The 15,664-nt window shown below is 42.4% G+C and overlaps 3 protein-coding genes and 1 long non-coding RNA gene across 7 annotated transcripts; 3 read left to right on the top strand and 1 right to left on the bottom strand.

The window, feature by feature from the left end:
- Window positions 1-1,585: 1,585 nt before the first annotated feature.
- rsph1 (radial spoke head component 1) lies at window positions 1,586-4,384 on the top strand. The gene is made up of 8 exons (XM_084040138.1): window positions 1,586-1,740; window positions 1,877-1,990; window positions 2,514-2,619; window positions 2,750-2,840; window positions 2,926-3,061; window positions 3,480-3,551; window positions 3,960-4,062; window positions 4,318-4,384. Exons 1-8 carry the CDS (start codon window positions 1,690-1,692, stop codon window positions 4,362-4,364), a joined length of 720 nt encoding a protein of 239 aa, XP_083896264.1. The 5' UTR covers window positions 1,586-1,689; the 3' UTR covers window positions 4,365-4,384.
- A 417-nt stretch (window positions 4,385-4,801) lies between these two features.
- Window positions 4,802-7,497, top strand: adprm (ADP-ribose/CDP-alcohol diphosphatase, manganese-dependent). The gene is made up of 3 exons (XM_084002203.1): window positions 4,802-5,669; window positions 6,224-6,346; window positions 6,552-7,497. The coding sequence occupies exons 1-3, from the start codon at window positions 5,084-5,086 to the stop codon at window positions 6,872-6,874; spliced, it is 1,032 nt and encodes a 343-aa protein (XP_083858329.1). The 5' UTR covers window positions 4,802-5,083; the 3' UTR covers window positions 6,875-7,497.
- Window positions 7,498-8,277: 780 nt separating this feature from the next.
- Window positions 8,278-15,474, top strand: map2k4b (mitogen-activated protein kinase kinase 4b). 4 transcript variants are annotated; one of them, XM_084039764.1, is made up of 14 exons: window positions 8,278-8,511; window positions 10,146-10,181; window positions 10,491-10,523; window positions 11,392-11,494; window positions 11,652-11,826; window positions 12,215-12,334; window positions 12,425-12,544; window positions 12,640-12,691; window positions 12,797-12,924; window positions 13,170-13,247; window positions 13,337-13,485; window positions 13,589-13,634; window positions 13,732-13,832; window positions 14,633-15,474. In XM_084039764.1, the coding sequence occupies exons 1-14, from the start codon at window positions 8,400-8,402 to the stop codon at window positions 14,652-14,654; spliced, it is 1,275 nt and encodes a 424-aa protein (XP_083895890.1). In that variant the 5' UTR covers window positions 8,278-8,399; the 3' UTR covers window positions 14,655-15,474. The 4 variants fall into 4 exon arrangements, with proteins under 4 accessions (XP_083895890.1, XP_083895891.1, XP_083895892.1 ...); XM_084039765.1 differs by lacking the exon at window positions 14,633-15,474 and having other exon boundaries at window positions 13,732-14,095; XM_084039766.1 differs by lacking the exon at window positions 10,491-10,523 and having other exon boundaries at window positions 8,280-8,511; window positions 14,633-15,472.
- On the bottom strand, window positions 14,128-14,638 carry LOC311032757. Its single transcript, XR_014599211.1, has 2 exons — window positions 14,280-14,638; window positions 14,128-14,247 (listed from the first exon to the last, which is right to left on the bottom strand). It is a non-coding gene; the product is annotated as an uncharacterized lncRNA (long non-coding RNA).
- Window positions 15,475-15,664: the final 190 nt, after the last annotated feature.

Below are 15,664 nucleotides of genomic sequence, written 5' to 3'. Positions count from 1 at the left end.
TGACACTTTCTGTATTAATTTTGACATGTTCGAAATAAAAAAATCTAAATCTACTAAATAAATAAACTACTCTCTCTATGAAGTTTCAAAGGAATTTTTTTTCGGGACCAAACTTTTATATTTTTAGACGTTTTGAAACACATGGTTAACGAACAAAACAAAACATGCTACAAAACGACAAAAATACTTCACACAGGACACTAACGTCAGTCTCCTGGTGTTTTTATTGTGTGTCCCATAGCTTACTATGATTTAACTCAATATAATACTGTAAATTATAATTTTCTGACATGGTTTACACATTCACTAGTTATTATAGACAGCACCATCGTTTATTAGGCTACAACAGTTACCACGGTTTCATTTGGGAGTCACTCTAAAAGGTAACAGGTCATCACATCTCTACCAGCGTTGAGTGAACTCACTCCCTCCAACTGTCACTCGTTTGTCATTTTGGTGTCATGAAAGGGAGCTTAATGGCTGCAAACTGGCAAGAAGGGTGCTAAATCATGAACAAGCAGACAGTCAACCTGCGGGCCCCCACCTTAGACGTGGGCAACTTGAGGGAATAAATCAGGAAGGGGATATTCTTAGGGACTGCCCTCACTGGGACGGTGATCCTCCGTGTGAGGACAGGCAGTGGATTATCACTGCAGCCACAAACTGCCTTTCATTTGCCATTTTTAACCGGCATGCGTTTCTATTGATTGAATAACTGCTTCAGACATTTTGGATATCGCCTCCTCATGAGTCTCAGAAAGCCAAAGTGAATGCGGCGGATTACAATCAGAGTTCTTTCTAATCTTTAATGCAACAGATGGCAAAATCTCAGGGCTTAAAAGTTAATGTCAAGTCAAGTTCAAGTTGTCTAAATAAAGGCTCTGCTAAATAGAGGTATTATCTGCACTTTGATGATTTGATGGACAGCTGATAGACAATTGCTTCTCGCTCGTATCATCTATTATCATAAATGATATATTAAGTAATACATGATGTTGTATGTAAATATAAATTTGATAGGTTATCCAATCAATAGATTATTCAAGATGTTAATGCATATTGTTGCTTTATGATAAAACTAAAACTACATCTTTAGAGTGGAAATTAGTCAATCAATAAAAGTCGCCATGTTTAAGTCCCTGTGTGACGTGTGAAACCAGGCGGAAACCTGAGAAAACAAGCCAACGCACAAACAGCAGTTTGTCAAATGGCCACTAGGGACTCCGAGAGAAAGTCAGTTCCCATTTATCTGCACGTTAAACAAATACAATCTATGCAGTTGCTTTTACAATCTATTTTTCTGTGTAGTTTGGGTCTTCAAGCATCTTTCTTGTTTACTTTCATTATCAAATACGACAAAACATTTTTATTGCACTTAATTCTTCTACTTACACTTTTTATTTTGGCGGAAATGGGCTTCCGTACAGGTCCGACCGAGTAAACAGCAGCTGAGCGGGTTGGAAGTTTAACTATCTTTCGTTATAAATTAGTTTTTATGTGAGAGAAAAGCCACAAATGCGGTTTCTGTAGGATAACTTCCGGCTACAACCCAAACAAACCACGCGAGACTCTTGGTCACGTGGGATAGACCGTTGTCACGGCAACCGTAGACAAGCGTTCTTTACCGTCTTTGCCGTTTATTCCCTCACTAAAACTTTATCTTACGTCGTCCGAACGGGATACACAACAATGTCGGATGTAGACACGGATGAGTTTAACGATGAACGCAGTACACTCGGGGTGAGAATATATATTAAAAATACTATTATATTACTACTATGTTCGGTTGTAGTAGTGACGTTAGCTAGCTGAAGCTACCGTTAGCATGTAGTTGTGCTGTTTATCAGCTGTTCTCTGTCTTCTGTTTGACTGACAGGAATATGAAGGGGACCGGAATATAGCAGGAGAGAGACACGGGGTCGGTAAAGCTCTTCTACATAACGGAGACGTCTATGAGGGGCAGTACAAGAACGGCACAAGGCACGGGCAGGTATGCTAATGAGTTAGGCTAATGAGTTAGGCTAATGAGTTAGGCTAATGAGTTAGGCTAATGAGGTGCCTTTTGTTGAGTCCAGTTCAGGTCAGGTAGGTCCATCAGTTCCTGTTAGGAGTGAACACATACAGCAAACTCGAGAAGTACCATTAAAACACAACAGGGGGCGCTGTTGGCCTGAATATCGGGTAGATGGAGGAGACTCATAGATAGATGTGCCCTCAACATTCACACCAGTTACTAGAGTAAAGTATGATTTCAACTTTTTATTCCACCACATGAACATGAGACTTTTAAGCCTTCAGATATGGTGAAAGTGGCTTATTTAGAAGTCAGTCTAGACTACAGTGAGCTCAACACTTAATGAATAAAACAAGTGTTCTCTTGTTTTTATTCATTTATTTTTTGTTTTGTCTATAGATCCATATTCAGTCCATGATGAAACTTGCCATGGAGGTTTCCATTATGTTACCTGGGGGAAAAAATGTATCTCTTTGACTACTATTTATTTATCTATTAGGGGACATATCGCTTCAAGAATGGGGCAAGATATGTCGGAGACTATCACCAGAACATGAAACATGGACAGGGCACCTTCTACTATCCAGATGGCTCGAAATATGAAGGTGTGTGTGCAGGGTGTCTATCAATATTCCTGTTTCCAGTCCTGTGAAGGTTTTACCGTGACGGGTCCAACTGAAGACCAGATGCAGAGCTTCACAAATAAACTGACTGCTGCACCTCTTTGTTTGTCAGGGTCCTGGTTGAAGGACCTGAGACAGGGTCATGGTTTCTACACTTACCCCAACGGAGACACGTATGATGGAGAGTGGCAGGCTCATTTGAGGTATGACTACTATTTTAAATCACATGGGAGGCACGCTGGTGTCGTGGTTAGCAGCTGACGTCATCGGTGTTCTCTGATTGACCAGGCACGGAACGGGCATTTACCACTACCACGAAACTGGCTCACAGTACAAAGGCTCATGGGTAAATGGTAAGATGGAGTCAGATGGACAGTACATCCACCTTAACTACAGATACAAGGGGAACTTTCTCGACAATAAAGTAAGTTCTAGTTTGATTAAAATGCTTGGATTAATCAGAAATCATCAGTTCAATCAGTGATGATAACACTGTGATTGCAAATATTCCAGAATGCTGGAACATTGCTGGAAATAGTTTGACAAGAAACATAAGCAGTGTGACGAACAGGCAGGTTGTAAACCATTAGGTGAGAGAAACAATAAAACAATTACCCATCCATCACAGTTTACAGACAAGAATGACCAGCAACATCACAGGTGCACCTCCAAATGAAGTGGCAGCTAATCTGGTTGAACTGCTGTCTTGTTTACAACCTGTCTGAGTGCTTGTGTTCCCTGTCCAACTACAACATAGCTGTAATTAAAATGAATGTTTTTTTTCATTATTGTGATCTGTAACACTGTCATTATCAAACAAGTTGATTTTTCTTATCTTGCAGCCCATTGGCCGGGGGAAGCATGTGTTTGACATTGGGTGTGAGCAGCACGGTGAATACCAGCAAGCAGAGCAGGTAATTCAACAGCAACACTTCCTCGTACTCTGGAATGAAAGCAGAGGAGGTGACGTTTACTCACAACCTTTTATCACTCAGCCACGTCTGTGTCTCGCATGATGGGAACGGGTTTGCATGCACCAGAATGCATTGCAGAGTTATTCTTACTTACTTCCTGATCTCAGTGTATGTTTGACTTCATATGCATGATATAAAAACCTTCAGGTTGCATGTTCACAACTAGAAGTATGATGGAGATGCAAGCTGCAGTGTGTTCCTTGTAACAAATACTGAACACAGCGAGGCCGACATGTCATTTATGGAAACTCCCTGGTTACTTGCAGTACAAACAACAATGTGTTGCAGTCATATATTTCAGAGGACTTCTCCTCACTACACAGAATAAATAGTGTGCTTTCTTTGCAGGACCAAGCGGAGGGTGAGTGGGATGAGTTGACCACCACCCTCAAGTGGATTCCCAAGTGTGTCACCGACGTGACGGCGTGGACTGCAGGCACAGACTCCTCAGGTTATCAAAACTATTGATAAAACATACAATAGACCTGCAGTTAATGTACCATAATCTGCTGAAGTTCAGTTTTTGTTCTTGCTGTTTCTGAGGCATAAATTCAACTTCATGTATGTTTTGTTGTGACTGTAGTATTGCTGTTATATGAGTCAAATGCTTCAAACCGAGAGGTTGTAATGAGTCCTGAAAATGAGAAGAGAAAAAAAGATATTGGATCCAAATCTGCACTTCAGTATCTGTGTTTTCTTTTGTCAGGTGGGTTAAAGGAAACCACCTCAGCGGAGGAAGGAGCAGACAGCTGACCTGTGTGACCAATCCACATCTTTCAACCTATATTTACAAAAAATAACAGATGTATTAATAAATGTGTAAATAAATCTGTTGAGCTTGTGTTTTCAGTGTTTTCGTTTGGAGATGAATGGTTGTAGCAACATTCCCTTGTCTATGCAGAGACCTTCAGCAGGGGGTCCACAGAGTTACAGCAGGGGTCCCCAAAATTATTTGATCTCAAACTTTTTAATATTTGAAATATGTCCAAAAATACACATGAACATTAATACAACATCTAATAAGCACATCCATCCATCCAATGCCAATATAGATTTACAATATGTTCTATAAATGTATGAATCGGTCAACAATTATTATTTTAATGGCTTAGCATTGTATAAATACATCATTACAAAGTACCTTTAGTATTGGCCCGGTTAAATAAGCTAATAACTATAGCTAATAAGCTCAATAAACTATTGAAAACTACTGAAAAACGTTACCTCTGGTCTACTGTAATTCATTAGCGTGGATGAACGAAAGGCTCCTGCCTTTATTTTGAAGGATACCGCCGGAAGTCGTTCATGCTATTGTCCTCTCTCTTCACCTGTCAGTTGGTTTACTGTCACCGACCGAGGAGGACGCTACTCCCCTAGCGTCATGTGCGGAAGTTGATACCGGACTCGCTCGTGTCTCCGGTGTGACTGAACTTCCTCGACAACACGGAGGCGAATTATCCCGGGAGTCGAGAATGGACGACTGTCCTCCACAGACGCCGCTGTTTACATTCGGCGTGGTGGCCGACATTCAGTACGCGGACATCGACGACGGATACAATTTCACCCGGACGAGGAGGCGGTACTACCGGAGTAGCCTCCAGCTGCTCAGGAACGCCCGGGAAAGTTGGTCGGAGTCGGCCATCCAGCCGGCGTTCATCCTCCAGCTGGGAGACATCATCGACGGCTTCAACAAGGGCCGCGGCGCCTCGGACCGAGCCCTGGACACCGTGCTGAGGGAGTTCGCCCGCGGCCCCGTGGAGGTCCACCATGTGTGGGGGAACCACGAGTTCTATAACTTCAGCAGGAGCGCGCTGCTGCGTTCAAAGCTCAACAGCAGCTGCCTCCACGGCGACGGGAGGCTGAGCCGGGTCCAGGACGTCCGGGCTGCCAGCGAGATCTACGCCTACCACTTCAGCCCGGTCCCCGGGTTCACGTTCGTAGTCCTGGACGGCTATGACGTCAGCCTGCTGGGCAGAGAGCAGTCCAGTGAACAGTACACTGATGCTATGAGTTTAATAAAACAGTACAACAACAACGAGGACCTCAACGCTCCCCCAGGTATGTCACAGTTATTTTATGTCATGGTCATAAATAATAGCATTGGCCTACTATTTTACTAAGAAATAGAAATATATGTTATGTACTTTAAATATTCTGCTATTTAATATTCTATTATGTATTTAAACGTTTGAGCAAGATTGTTCACCTATTAAAATAAATATATTTCTTTGTATATTTTATATTTCTATATATGAATCCAATTTTTTTTCTTCCTTTTAAACCCAAAAAATATATAGATGTTTACATCAGCAGAAAAGCTAATATTTTCCACCATCAAATCAATGTTATGTTCCTCCTCCTATCTGGTCAGACTGGTAGCTTAATGATATTTAACATGAGCAAAATTTAGATGGATGGATGTCAGTGAAGACGGTGGAAGTGATGCATTGTGTGACATCACACAATTACCGGAAAAGGGCTCTACCCAGATTTTCCCCAGCGTTTAAATAGACCACCCTACTTTTTTCATTCCCATGTCTTATGACACTTTAACACCAGGGTGACAGTGAAGTAGTAGATTGTGATTTTCCTACGTTGTGTTGTTGTTTCAGTGCCCGAGGGCCTGCAGCAGAGGTTCACTATGTTCAACGGCGGCTTCAGTAAGGAGCAGCTGGACTGGCTGGACGCCGTTCTCTACTTGGCTGATGAGAAACGGGAACGAGTCACAATTATCAGTACGAGAAACCGGTCGCTTTCACAAAGTATCAACTAATCCCATTATTTTTGGATTCCTGGCATCTTTTATGTGGAGTCAGTAAATATGTAATAATGTCACCATTTTTGGATAAAAGCTCAGCTAAATAAAAATGTAATAATAAGTTATCTGCCGTCCTGCAGCTGCGACAGTTGAAGTAAATGTAAACCTGTCTTCCCATCCAGGTCACCTTCCTGTCCACCCGTCCTCCACAGAACCCATCTGCCTGGCCTGGAACTTCGATGAGCTCCTAGCCGTCATACGGTCCCACAGCAGCGTGGTGTGTTTCCTGGCTGGACACGACCACGACGGGGGATACCACCAGGACAAAGACACCGGAGTGCACCACGTGACGTTAGAGGGCGTGATCGAGACTCCGCCTGACAGCAACGCCTTCGGCACAGTCTCCGTGTACGAGGACAGGATGGAGCTGAAGGGGACCGGGAGGATCAAAGATCGAGTCTTTTTGTTTCCAAGCCAAAGTGACGCCGATCACACGGCAATATGACACACGCTGTAACTAAGATTCATCACAGAAGCTGGGATTAAGACAAATATATTCTGTGTGGGACATTTAGAGGATGTTTGGTACATTATCTGGAGAAGTCGTGGATTTTCCAAAATGAAAATCTCCCATCCTAATGCATGAACGTGCTTCAGCCAAGGAAGTAGTCTAACTCTACATGCTTTTAGTTTGAAAGGTAGGAATACTTTCAAATGTTACAGACGGACCCACATCTGTGTTTCTGGAAGTGTGTCACGTTCACTTCCCTCTGCAGAGCAACTACAGTACCTCAGATGAATTATTGCACTTTTAGGTTTTCATTATTTATAATCCTGTTGTATCCTACATACATTCATATACACTGGTTGTGTTTTAATTTGATAGAATTTGTAGACACATTTTAAGAATTTAGATTTGTATTGCTGCCTTTTTGCATTTTGCACACCCAGTAACTTATTTTCTTATTCTGTTATTTGCAGAGCAATGTATTGTGCAATCTAGTGAGATTTGATGGGTTCATGGCGTGGCTAAGTATAACTGATATATTACCCAGCTTTCAGGGGAGATGAATGCAAAGCTGTATGATGAAATATGTCAAACAATATGACTGACAATAAAATCTCTACCATCAGTAGTTCTACTTCTGTGTCTTGCTAAATGTCTCATTGGTATCTTATGCTGCATTCATGTTACCTGGGAAAGTTGTGGCTTCAATGACTTGAGTTTTTCACTTGAATATTACTTGAGGTTGGATTATGAAGCCCAACTTTTGACATCACCCTGGACACAGTGGTGCATTAACACTATGGAGGTTCTGCTAATGTAGTCATTAGTCAGTAATTGCAAATTGTTTTTTTATGTGGGAGAAAAAAGACGACAAAGTGACAGTGGAGACAAATACTAAGATAAGTAGTATGAACGAGTAACTAGAGTAATTGAATAATCTTATCACAATCTCACAGTATTCATCGGCTGATGGCGTTGCCTTGGAATTAGGTTTAAACATGCAGGGAGTTGAATATATCAGGAGGCGTATAGAGATCTCCATGACAACTGAACAAGCTCCACCCATTGACGAAGACCACTAAATGTGGTTAAAAGCTTTGATTTAGCAAGTAAGTGCACTTGAGTCAAAGTTATTTTTCCAACTTGTTACAATATGTGCTCTTTGACAAGATGACTCGATGTAAATAAAAAAAATAAAAAACAAATTTGCTCAGCTGATTTGCTAAAAGATTCAAACAACATAAAAACAATGCGAATCACTTTCAAACTGCTACATACTACAACACTAATAATGGAGATAAAAGTTCCCTATTTTTTAGTGAACCATATGAGGTGTAAAAGGTAGAGAGTGTGTTGTGATGCCTGTATTTCCGACAGGCCGTGAACGCAGCGGCAGCACAGACGTGGCCGTGGAGCAGCTGCCGAGTCCAAGTGGCGCAGTGTCCCGTCTGGAGGCAGAGAGGGCGAAGTTTCACTCTCCGCATCGCAGCCTGAGCGCTGTTGCCCGGAATCCAACACAACAATGGCGACTCCCAGACCTGACAGCAACTCCACAAGCTCCAGCAACCGCAGCAACATTGTAGGATCCGCGTCGCACCATTTTCACCAGCAGACACAGAGTAGCAGCATGCAAGGTAGGCGGCCTTTATTTCACTGTTTCTTTAACTTTCTAGAGCTGGTTTCTTTCTTTCTGGAGCTGGTAGGAAAAGGTAGCTTTCCCAGCAGGAACAGAAAAACCCATAGTCAAGGTAGACGGAATAATGCAAGGTTTCCTGACGGAATTTTCAAAATAAGATCCGCGTGTTTGAGGTTAGACGTGAACACTTTCAATTATTCTTTTTCGAACGATTTGCTTATGTAGATTGAAATGAAGACTTTGTATTGTTCTATGAAGTGTTATACATTGAGCTTACTACTAGTTATTATCAGTCATTACTACTTTCCAAGTAATCTGTGGCATGTTGTTGACAACTGTTGGTTAGAAGTAGTAGTAGTGCTCAGGCAGTAGTGTTAGACGTTTCAGTCATTGTTGACGTGAGACACATAGGAAACCTAACTATTTGAATATTCACACCCTACTGTTTTAATTGAAATACAGTCATGTGATGATCACACAACATAACAGCAATGTTGTGTCGCAACTAGCAGTTTGTCAAACTATACACTTTTATTGTGAAGGCGGGAACGCGCAATTTCCGCTGACGCTGTAGCTGCCGTTGCCCAGTTTTGAGTGTCTCCCTGAAACTACGAGCTATCGGTTAGCACTGATGCTTGGTCTGTTGAACCGACCGTGACGGTGTTTTCATTCCTTCAGACCGACGTGTTTCTTATTAGAAACTAAAACACACGAGTGTGACATCGTACATATGCATTCAAACATGTCTACTCTTCTATATGAGCAGCATCAGGCTGCTAACTAACTAGTAACGTTACCACCAAGGCCTACACTGAAGGGGTTTGTTAGCCAGGCCAGTGTTTGCACCGCTGTCTGTGGCAAATACATCATATACATAATACAGTTAAAGTTAAATGGAGTAATTATATTAATATTTGTTTTAACATTGTTGATTTATTTGCTACAGTTGTCTGACAGCGGGTTTTTCACGTTGACTAAATCGTTAACGTTAGTTCCGTCGATATTTCAGCCCGTCATATAAGTCATACTAAAAATAATAATAATAACCAGCTCAATCTTTAACACTGCTACTTTACAGAAACAACATGTCTGCTGATTAAAAAAAAAAAGTCAGCTCTGTAACGTACATTTCAACCAAACCGTAACACTCTGAATCCATTATCGGACGGAAAGACAGGCAGCTAGCTTAGAATAGTTTTTTTTTTTTTAACTTTCTCAGTCACATCTGTTTAGATGAGATGCTTTAAGCTACATCAATGATTAAAGTCATAAAGCCACGGTAGAGGGAGGGCTGTCAGCTATGTAACGCTAGCGTCAGATAAGAATCCAGTTTTCACGTATCAATGCTTGTGTGTGGTCACAGCTAGCACAACTAGCCTACTTAGCCAGCTAGCACAACTAGCCTACCTAGGACAACTAGCCTACTTAGCACAGCTAGCACAACTAGCCTACTTAGCACAGCGGTGAACATTAGTAGTGTGTTTTGGTGTGATGTGTTGTCAGAGACAGTTGGACCCATTAATTTGTCTCCTAAACCAACAACAATACTGTCATGTATCACATGTGAGTTGTGTTTTTTTCCTCTGTTGCAGAGATTTAGTATCACATGTTTTTTTTATCTGAACCTTACAGAAACCAACGCCTGCTGGAGATGTCAAAATGAAACAGGTACTCGCACTTCCGTTACCAGTACTTTTAACCACAGGCTTGACTGTTTGACTGTCTTTAAAAGTGTTTCCCAGTGAAACATAACCGTGGGAGGAATTTGAATTACTTTACTGAATGAAGTCACGTACAATCACTTAATTCTTCGTTTTCTTTTTTAACACGCACACACAATTTAGTGTTTTTGCTGCATCGATTTAGAGACATTTCAAATTAAAAGTCCCTTAAAGGTACCTTGAAATACCTACATTTCTGAATCACTGCTATAAAAGCCCGAAGAAGGTGTAGTAAAATGTGTTTTCTTTACTTCAGGATTTCAGATAAGCCTGTCTGGAGTGTCCCAAAGTAAGCAATAGACTCACACAAAGCACACCGACCTCTACTCTTTGTGGGTGCACCTCAATAGTCTAAAGTGGTTTCCTCTCCTCACTGACTTCCATTGAGCCGACGACCAGGAGCGCTGCCGACTACTGATTGGTCAGCGATGTTATTGTGTTTATCATGCTCATATTGAAATGGAATACACGGATGAAAGGATCCCACTGTATGCTATTGAAGCAAGCCTGTGTGGTGCTCTGGTAGTTGGGGAGGGGGGGGGGGGGGTCTGTCCACTGTTCACTGCGATTAGCTGTCACAAATGCAGTTTTGGCAAGCAGACATTCATTAGCAGTGGGGCTTGAAAGGTTGAAGAGCTGGTTGAACGGGGTGAATGCAACTCAACACTTAGTTAGCGAAGCCAATGTGTTGCCGTGATTGGTATTTAGGTCTTAAAACAAGTGCTCTCTAAGTGTTGGGTCACCTTGATATCTTGAAGGACTGTTGAGGTTTTGGACTTTCCATCATACGTATCCTGCAGTAATTTCCTAATACAACAAGAAGTGGATTTGAATGAAAACAGCTGAAGGAAGCGGCCCCCTGTACGTCTTTGCTTGTGTTCAAAATGCATTTTGTGCTTCCTCTGATCCCGAGAAGAGCGTGAGATAACCAAAAGTCATGGACTGGATATTAAAATCACGTTGATGCAACAATAGTTGCCTCCTTGCCCTTCTCAACTGACCTGTTAGCCAGATTTAATGGTGCAAAGCAACAACAATGTGCTTGTTCCTGGCATGCATTTAATTAATATTGCTTATTGCACACACGTCGAGTGTTTAGAGACAGGTTACTGTGTGTTCAGCATGTTGGAATCTGGATGGCTTTCTTGATTCTGCAGGTAAACGTAAAGCCCTGAAGCTGAATTTTGCCAACCCTCCAGTGAAACCGGCCTCCCGGCTGCCGCTCCAACCAACGCCTCCCTCTTTCCAGAACCCTCACATGTGAGTAGAGACAGCTCATGATAGAATAACATGATATTAATAGTGAAATGTAATATTTGAAGGCATTGCTGAATGTTCCTCTGGCTCCTCTGGCTCTACCTCCCTGTCTTACACCTCGTCCCGTCCTGTCTCACCCCCGTCCTCTGTGCTCCCGCAGAGAGCGTATGCGGACACACAGCATCGAATCGTCGGGGAAGCTGAAGATCTCTCCGGAGCAGCATTGTGACTTCACGGCGGAGGATCTGAGAGACCTGGGGGAGATTGGTCGCGGGGCATATGGCTCCGTCAACAAGATGGTCCATAAACCCACGGGCCAGATCATGGCTGTCAAGGTGACCCTCATAGAACTCTCACAGAATCTGAATTTATTATCATTTTAGTGTGTTTTTGTTCTCCGTCTTTCTGCTGCAGTACCATTCTCCACCTGAATGGTTACTGATGGGCTGGCAGGGGGGCGCTGTTTTACAAAATCAGCACAGTTTAATGTGATCATACCACCTACATTTAAATACATTTTAACATTTTTAATTAATAGGAAAACTAACTTTCGGTTCTGTTGTCTATTATTCCATGACTTTTGCTGATGTTTTAGATTTTGCCGTGGTATCTTTTCAGTATCTGTATCGAGATATTTAGGCATAGTATCATGTAAAGATGAGCTTTGATCATCCCCTGTAGCTGGTAGGAGGAAGTCTGAACTTTAAATGTGTGTGTTCTCAGAGGATTCGCTCCACGGTGGACGAGAAGGAGCAGAAGCAGCTGCTGATGGATCTGGACGTGGTGATGAGGAGTAGTGACTGTCCCTACATTGTTCAGTTCTACGGCGCTCTCTTCAGAGAGGTCTGGTCTGAGATGGTTGCTATGTAGTAGCATATCTATGAAATCTAATATTTAAATACTATTTTTATAACCTTCCGATCTTTGTTTCAGGGGGACTGTTGGATTTGTATGGAACTTATGGCTACCTCACTAGACAAATTCTACAAATATGTATATTGTGCATTAGAGGCTGTCATTCCAGAGGAAATATTAGGCAAAATAACATTAGCAGTGAGTAAATGATTCACTTTTTCTTACTACATTTTGATTTAATACCGGTCATGTCATGGAAACAAAATGATGTGTTTTATGTTTGTCTTCAACAGACTGTTAAAGCACTGAACCACTTAAAAGAAAACTTGAAAATAATTCACAGAGGTAAGTCTTAGATTCTTTTAATATATATACATTTATTCAAAACATTTCTATTGGTACTTGCATTCATAGCGTGGACCAATTCTGTGTCTCTTTGTATCATTTCAGACATCAAACCTTCCAACATTCTAATGGACCGAACGGGTAATATCAAGCTGTGTGACTTTGGCATCAGCGGTCAGCTGGTGGACTCCATAGCCAAGACCAGGGACGCGGGCTGCAGGCCTTACATGGCGGTAAGCATCAGAAGTGATGAAGCTGAATGTATCGGGCAGACATGCAGGTATCAGGATCCTCCTGAATCTGCAATAAACAAAGATGTGACTGAATCTCTATATGGTAACATTGATGTAAAGAGTGTTTAAAAAGCACATTTTCCCTCGGCGATGGACCGTATGAGTGTAGTCTGATGACATCTTATTAAATACATTGTGGAAGGAGTGTCCCCAGATTAATAGAGTGTGTGTGCGTCGTCTTGCAGCCTGAAAGGATAGACCCCAGTGCTTCCAGGCAGGGCTATGATGTCCGGTCTGACGTGTGGAGCTTGGGAATCACCCTGGTATGTAAATAAAGGTCACCAGCAGCTTTGAAATGGACCGAACTGTTGCTTTAAGGGACCCCGGTCATCAGCGTTTGCCTTTGTTTCAGTATGAGCTGGCCACAGGGAGATTCCCCTACCCCAAGTGGAACAGCGTCTTTGATCAGCTGACACAGGTGGTGAAAGGTGAACCTCCTCACCTCAGCAACTCAGAGGAGAGGCAGTTCTCCCCCAAGTTCATCAACTTCGTCAACCTCTGGTGAGATTCCTCTCCTCTACCACATGTCATGGGTTTCAACAGTGGATCACTAGATTCTGATACTTGCATCCTGCTGATGGAGATGTTTCTTCTTTCTGTGCAGCCTCACAAAGGACGAATCAAAACGGCCAAAGTACAAGGAGCTTCTGGTGAGTTCTCCGACTGTCCTGGTCTCGTTTCTACTCCCCCTTTTTGATCAAAACAATGTCAGACATTAGGCTGATGCTCACCTCGTCTCTCCTCCAGAAACTCCCCTTCATTCTGATGTATGAAGAGCGTTTCGTGGACGTCGCCAGTTATGTTTGTCGCATCCTGGATCAGTTCCCCACCTCTCCCATCTCCCCGATGTACGTGGACTGATGCCGTTAGCCTGGGGAGTGTGTGTGTGTGTGTGTCTGTCTGTGTGTGTGTGTGTGTGTGCTTTATAATGCAACGCTTGCCATCTTAGAGTTATGTAGGATCACCTGTTTATTCACATGTTCCAAAGAACAAAGGAAGTAAGTCCAAATTGCCTGGTGCAACGAGATGAGATGAATATTGTTAAGGAAGCTCCTCCCATCACCTCATTTTAAAGTAAACGTCAAATATTATAACCCATCTTCAGCCAGTATGTATGTGTGTGTATATATACATATATATATATATATATATATATATATATATATATAGATGCAGTACCAGTCAAAAGTTTGTCTTTAATATGAATCTACAATGTAGAAAATAAAGAAGAAACATTGAATGAGAAGAAACTTTTGACTGGTACTGTACACACACACACACACACACACACACACACACACACACACACACACACACACCTACCAAATATGCAATGAGTGACCCTCATGACGTATGAATAAATAGCCACCGATTGGATGATACATTGACTGTATGGCTGCATGTGTGTTCACCTCTGACTTGTTGACAGATGTATTCTGATTGACTGTTGAAGCAAACACACACACACACACATTTTCACACACAGTTTGTTGTGGGCACCTTCACTCATGCTAAATGAACGAGTATGCAAAAGCTCACGGATTCTGTAGCTTTACTTCTGTCTTTTCTTTCAATATGCAATCTGTGAGTTAAACATTTCTCACGTCCCAACGTTGGCCACCTTTCATGTGCAATCATTATGTTTCAGTCACAGAGCTCACATTCTCTGAGAGAAATCTCTAAACCCTGGATCAAGACCCTGGATCAAGACCACGGCGGTCTGGGTTCCAGTCCCTTTTTGAACCTGTGTCTCAAACAGGAATGCCAAACCATCCCCTGTAGAAATCAATAAAACATTGGAACTGGATTTCTCCTTCAGCTCTGTCACTCAAACGTAATAACGTGCTCAAACTCGGGGGTAATTCATTGCTTCATCACCTGATGTAAAGTTCCATTCGGACGTTTTGTCCACGATGTAAATGTGTTGTATATAGTGCATCTGATCTGCTGTTCCCGGCAGGTTTCACAGTGAATGAGTCCCCGATGCTCCTCGGCAGCCTGCCATAGCACTGTACAGTTCCACTACTCATCCACACTGATCACACATCCGCCACGCTGCCGTCTTCAAGGCAAACCATAGTGACTACGTTTTACACAAAATAAAAAATCCTGTCTAGAAATAAAAAACGCTGCTAAATGTCACAATGTCCACTTCAAAGCACACGTCAGTCAGGAGGAGGACTCCTCACACGGTTCCTGTGCTTCCACCTGAAGGTCACCGTGAGGTCGCCATGTTTCTCTGGCTTGCACTGAATGTTTGCTACACGATGATATTACACTAGGGATGCATCTCCATAGCCTCAGACGGGCTTCCTCACCTGTCGGCTACCGTTGGCCGTACCTGGACAGGTGAAGAGGCTCGAGCTTCAGACTGTTAGAGCCGAGTGGAAGCTGGTGGGGTTCGCTACTAAACCAAACTTTGTATGAATGGATGGGGGAGGGTGGGGGTCCTTCACAACCGGGGACACTGTGGAGACTTGTAGTGTAATAAATGACTTTAATGCATAAGGATGGCATTATATTCTTTGTGTCAACACATATTGTCACATACAGTATCGTAAGCCTTCACTTTTCAAACAAAACCAAATGTAAAGTAATTTAGTGTAACATCTATATTTTTGGCTCAATCAGCTCAATTACATGTATTATGTTCATGCTCATTACATTCAAGGAATTGCAG

This window comes from Eutrigla gurnardus (genome assembly GCF_963514095.1).
Source record: "Eutrigla gurnardus genome assembly, chromosome: 22".
Classification (NCBI taxonomy): Eukaryota; Metazoa; Chordata; class Actinopteri; order Perciformes; family Triglidae; genus Eutrigla; species Eutrigla gurnardus.
The sequence above is the reverse complement of the archived record's forward strand: the minus strand, read 5'-3'. Positions and strand labels throughout refer to the sequence as shown.

What these genes read in the sequence shown, in the direction of transcription:
- adprm (XM_084002203.1), top strand. Translation starts at nt 5,084, where the DNA reads ATGGACGACTGTCCTCCACAGACGCCGCTGTTTACATTCGGCGTGGTG. An exon ending in GGACCTCAACGCTCCCCCAG is followed by an intron (nt 5,670 to 6,223) that starts GTATGTCACAGT and finishes TTGTTGTTTCAG; the next exon opens with TGCCCGAGGGCCTGCAGCAG. An exon ending in GGAACGAGTCACAATTATCA is followed by an intron (nt 6,347 to 6,551) that starts GTACGAGAAACC and finishes CTTCCCATCCAG; the next exon opens with GTCACCTTCCTGTCCACCCG.
- rsph1 (XM_084040138.1), top strand. Translation starts at nt 1,690, where the DNA reads ATGTCGGATGTAGACACGGATGAGTTTAACGATGAACGCAGTACACTC. An exon ending in ACGGCACAAGGCACGGGCAG is followed by an intron (nt 1,991 to 2,513) that starts GTATGCTAATGA and finishes TTTATCTATTAG; the next exon opens with GGGACATATCGCTTCAAGAA. An exon ending in AATACCAGCAAGCAGAGCAG is followed by an intron (nt 3,552 to 3,959) that starts GTAATTCAACAG and finishes CTTTCTTTGCAG; the next exon opens with GACCAAGCGGAGGGTGAGTG.
- map2k4b (XM_084039764.1), top strand. Translation starts at nt 8,400, where the DNA reads ATGGCGACTCCCAGACCTGACAGCAACTCCACAAGCTCCAGCAACCGC. An exon ending in CCTGTCTGGAGTGTCCCAAA is followed by an intron (nt 10,524 to 11,391) that starts GTAAGCAATAGA and finishes TTGATTCTGCAG; the next exon opens with GTAAACGTAAAGCCCTGAAG. An exon ending in GGAGCTTGGGAATCACCCTG is followed by an intron (nt 13,248 to 13,336) that starts GTATGTAAATAA and finishes CCTTTGTTTCAG; the next exon opens with TATGAGCTGGCCACAGGGAG.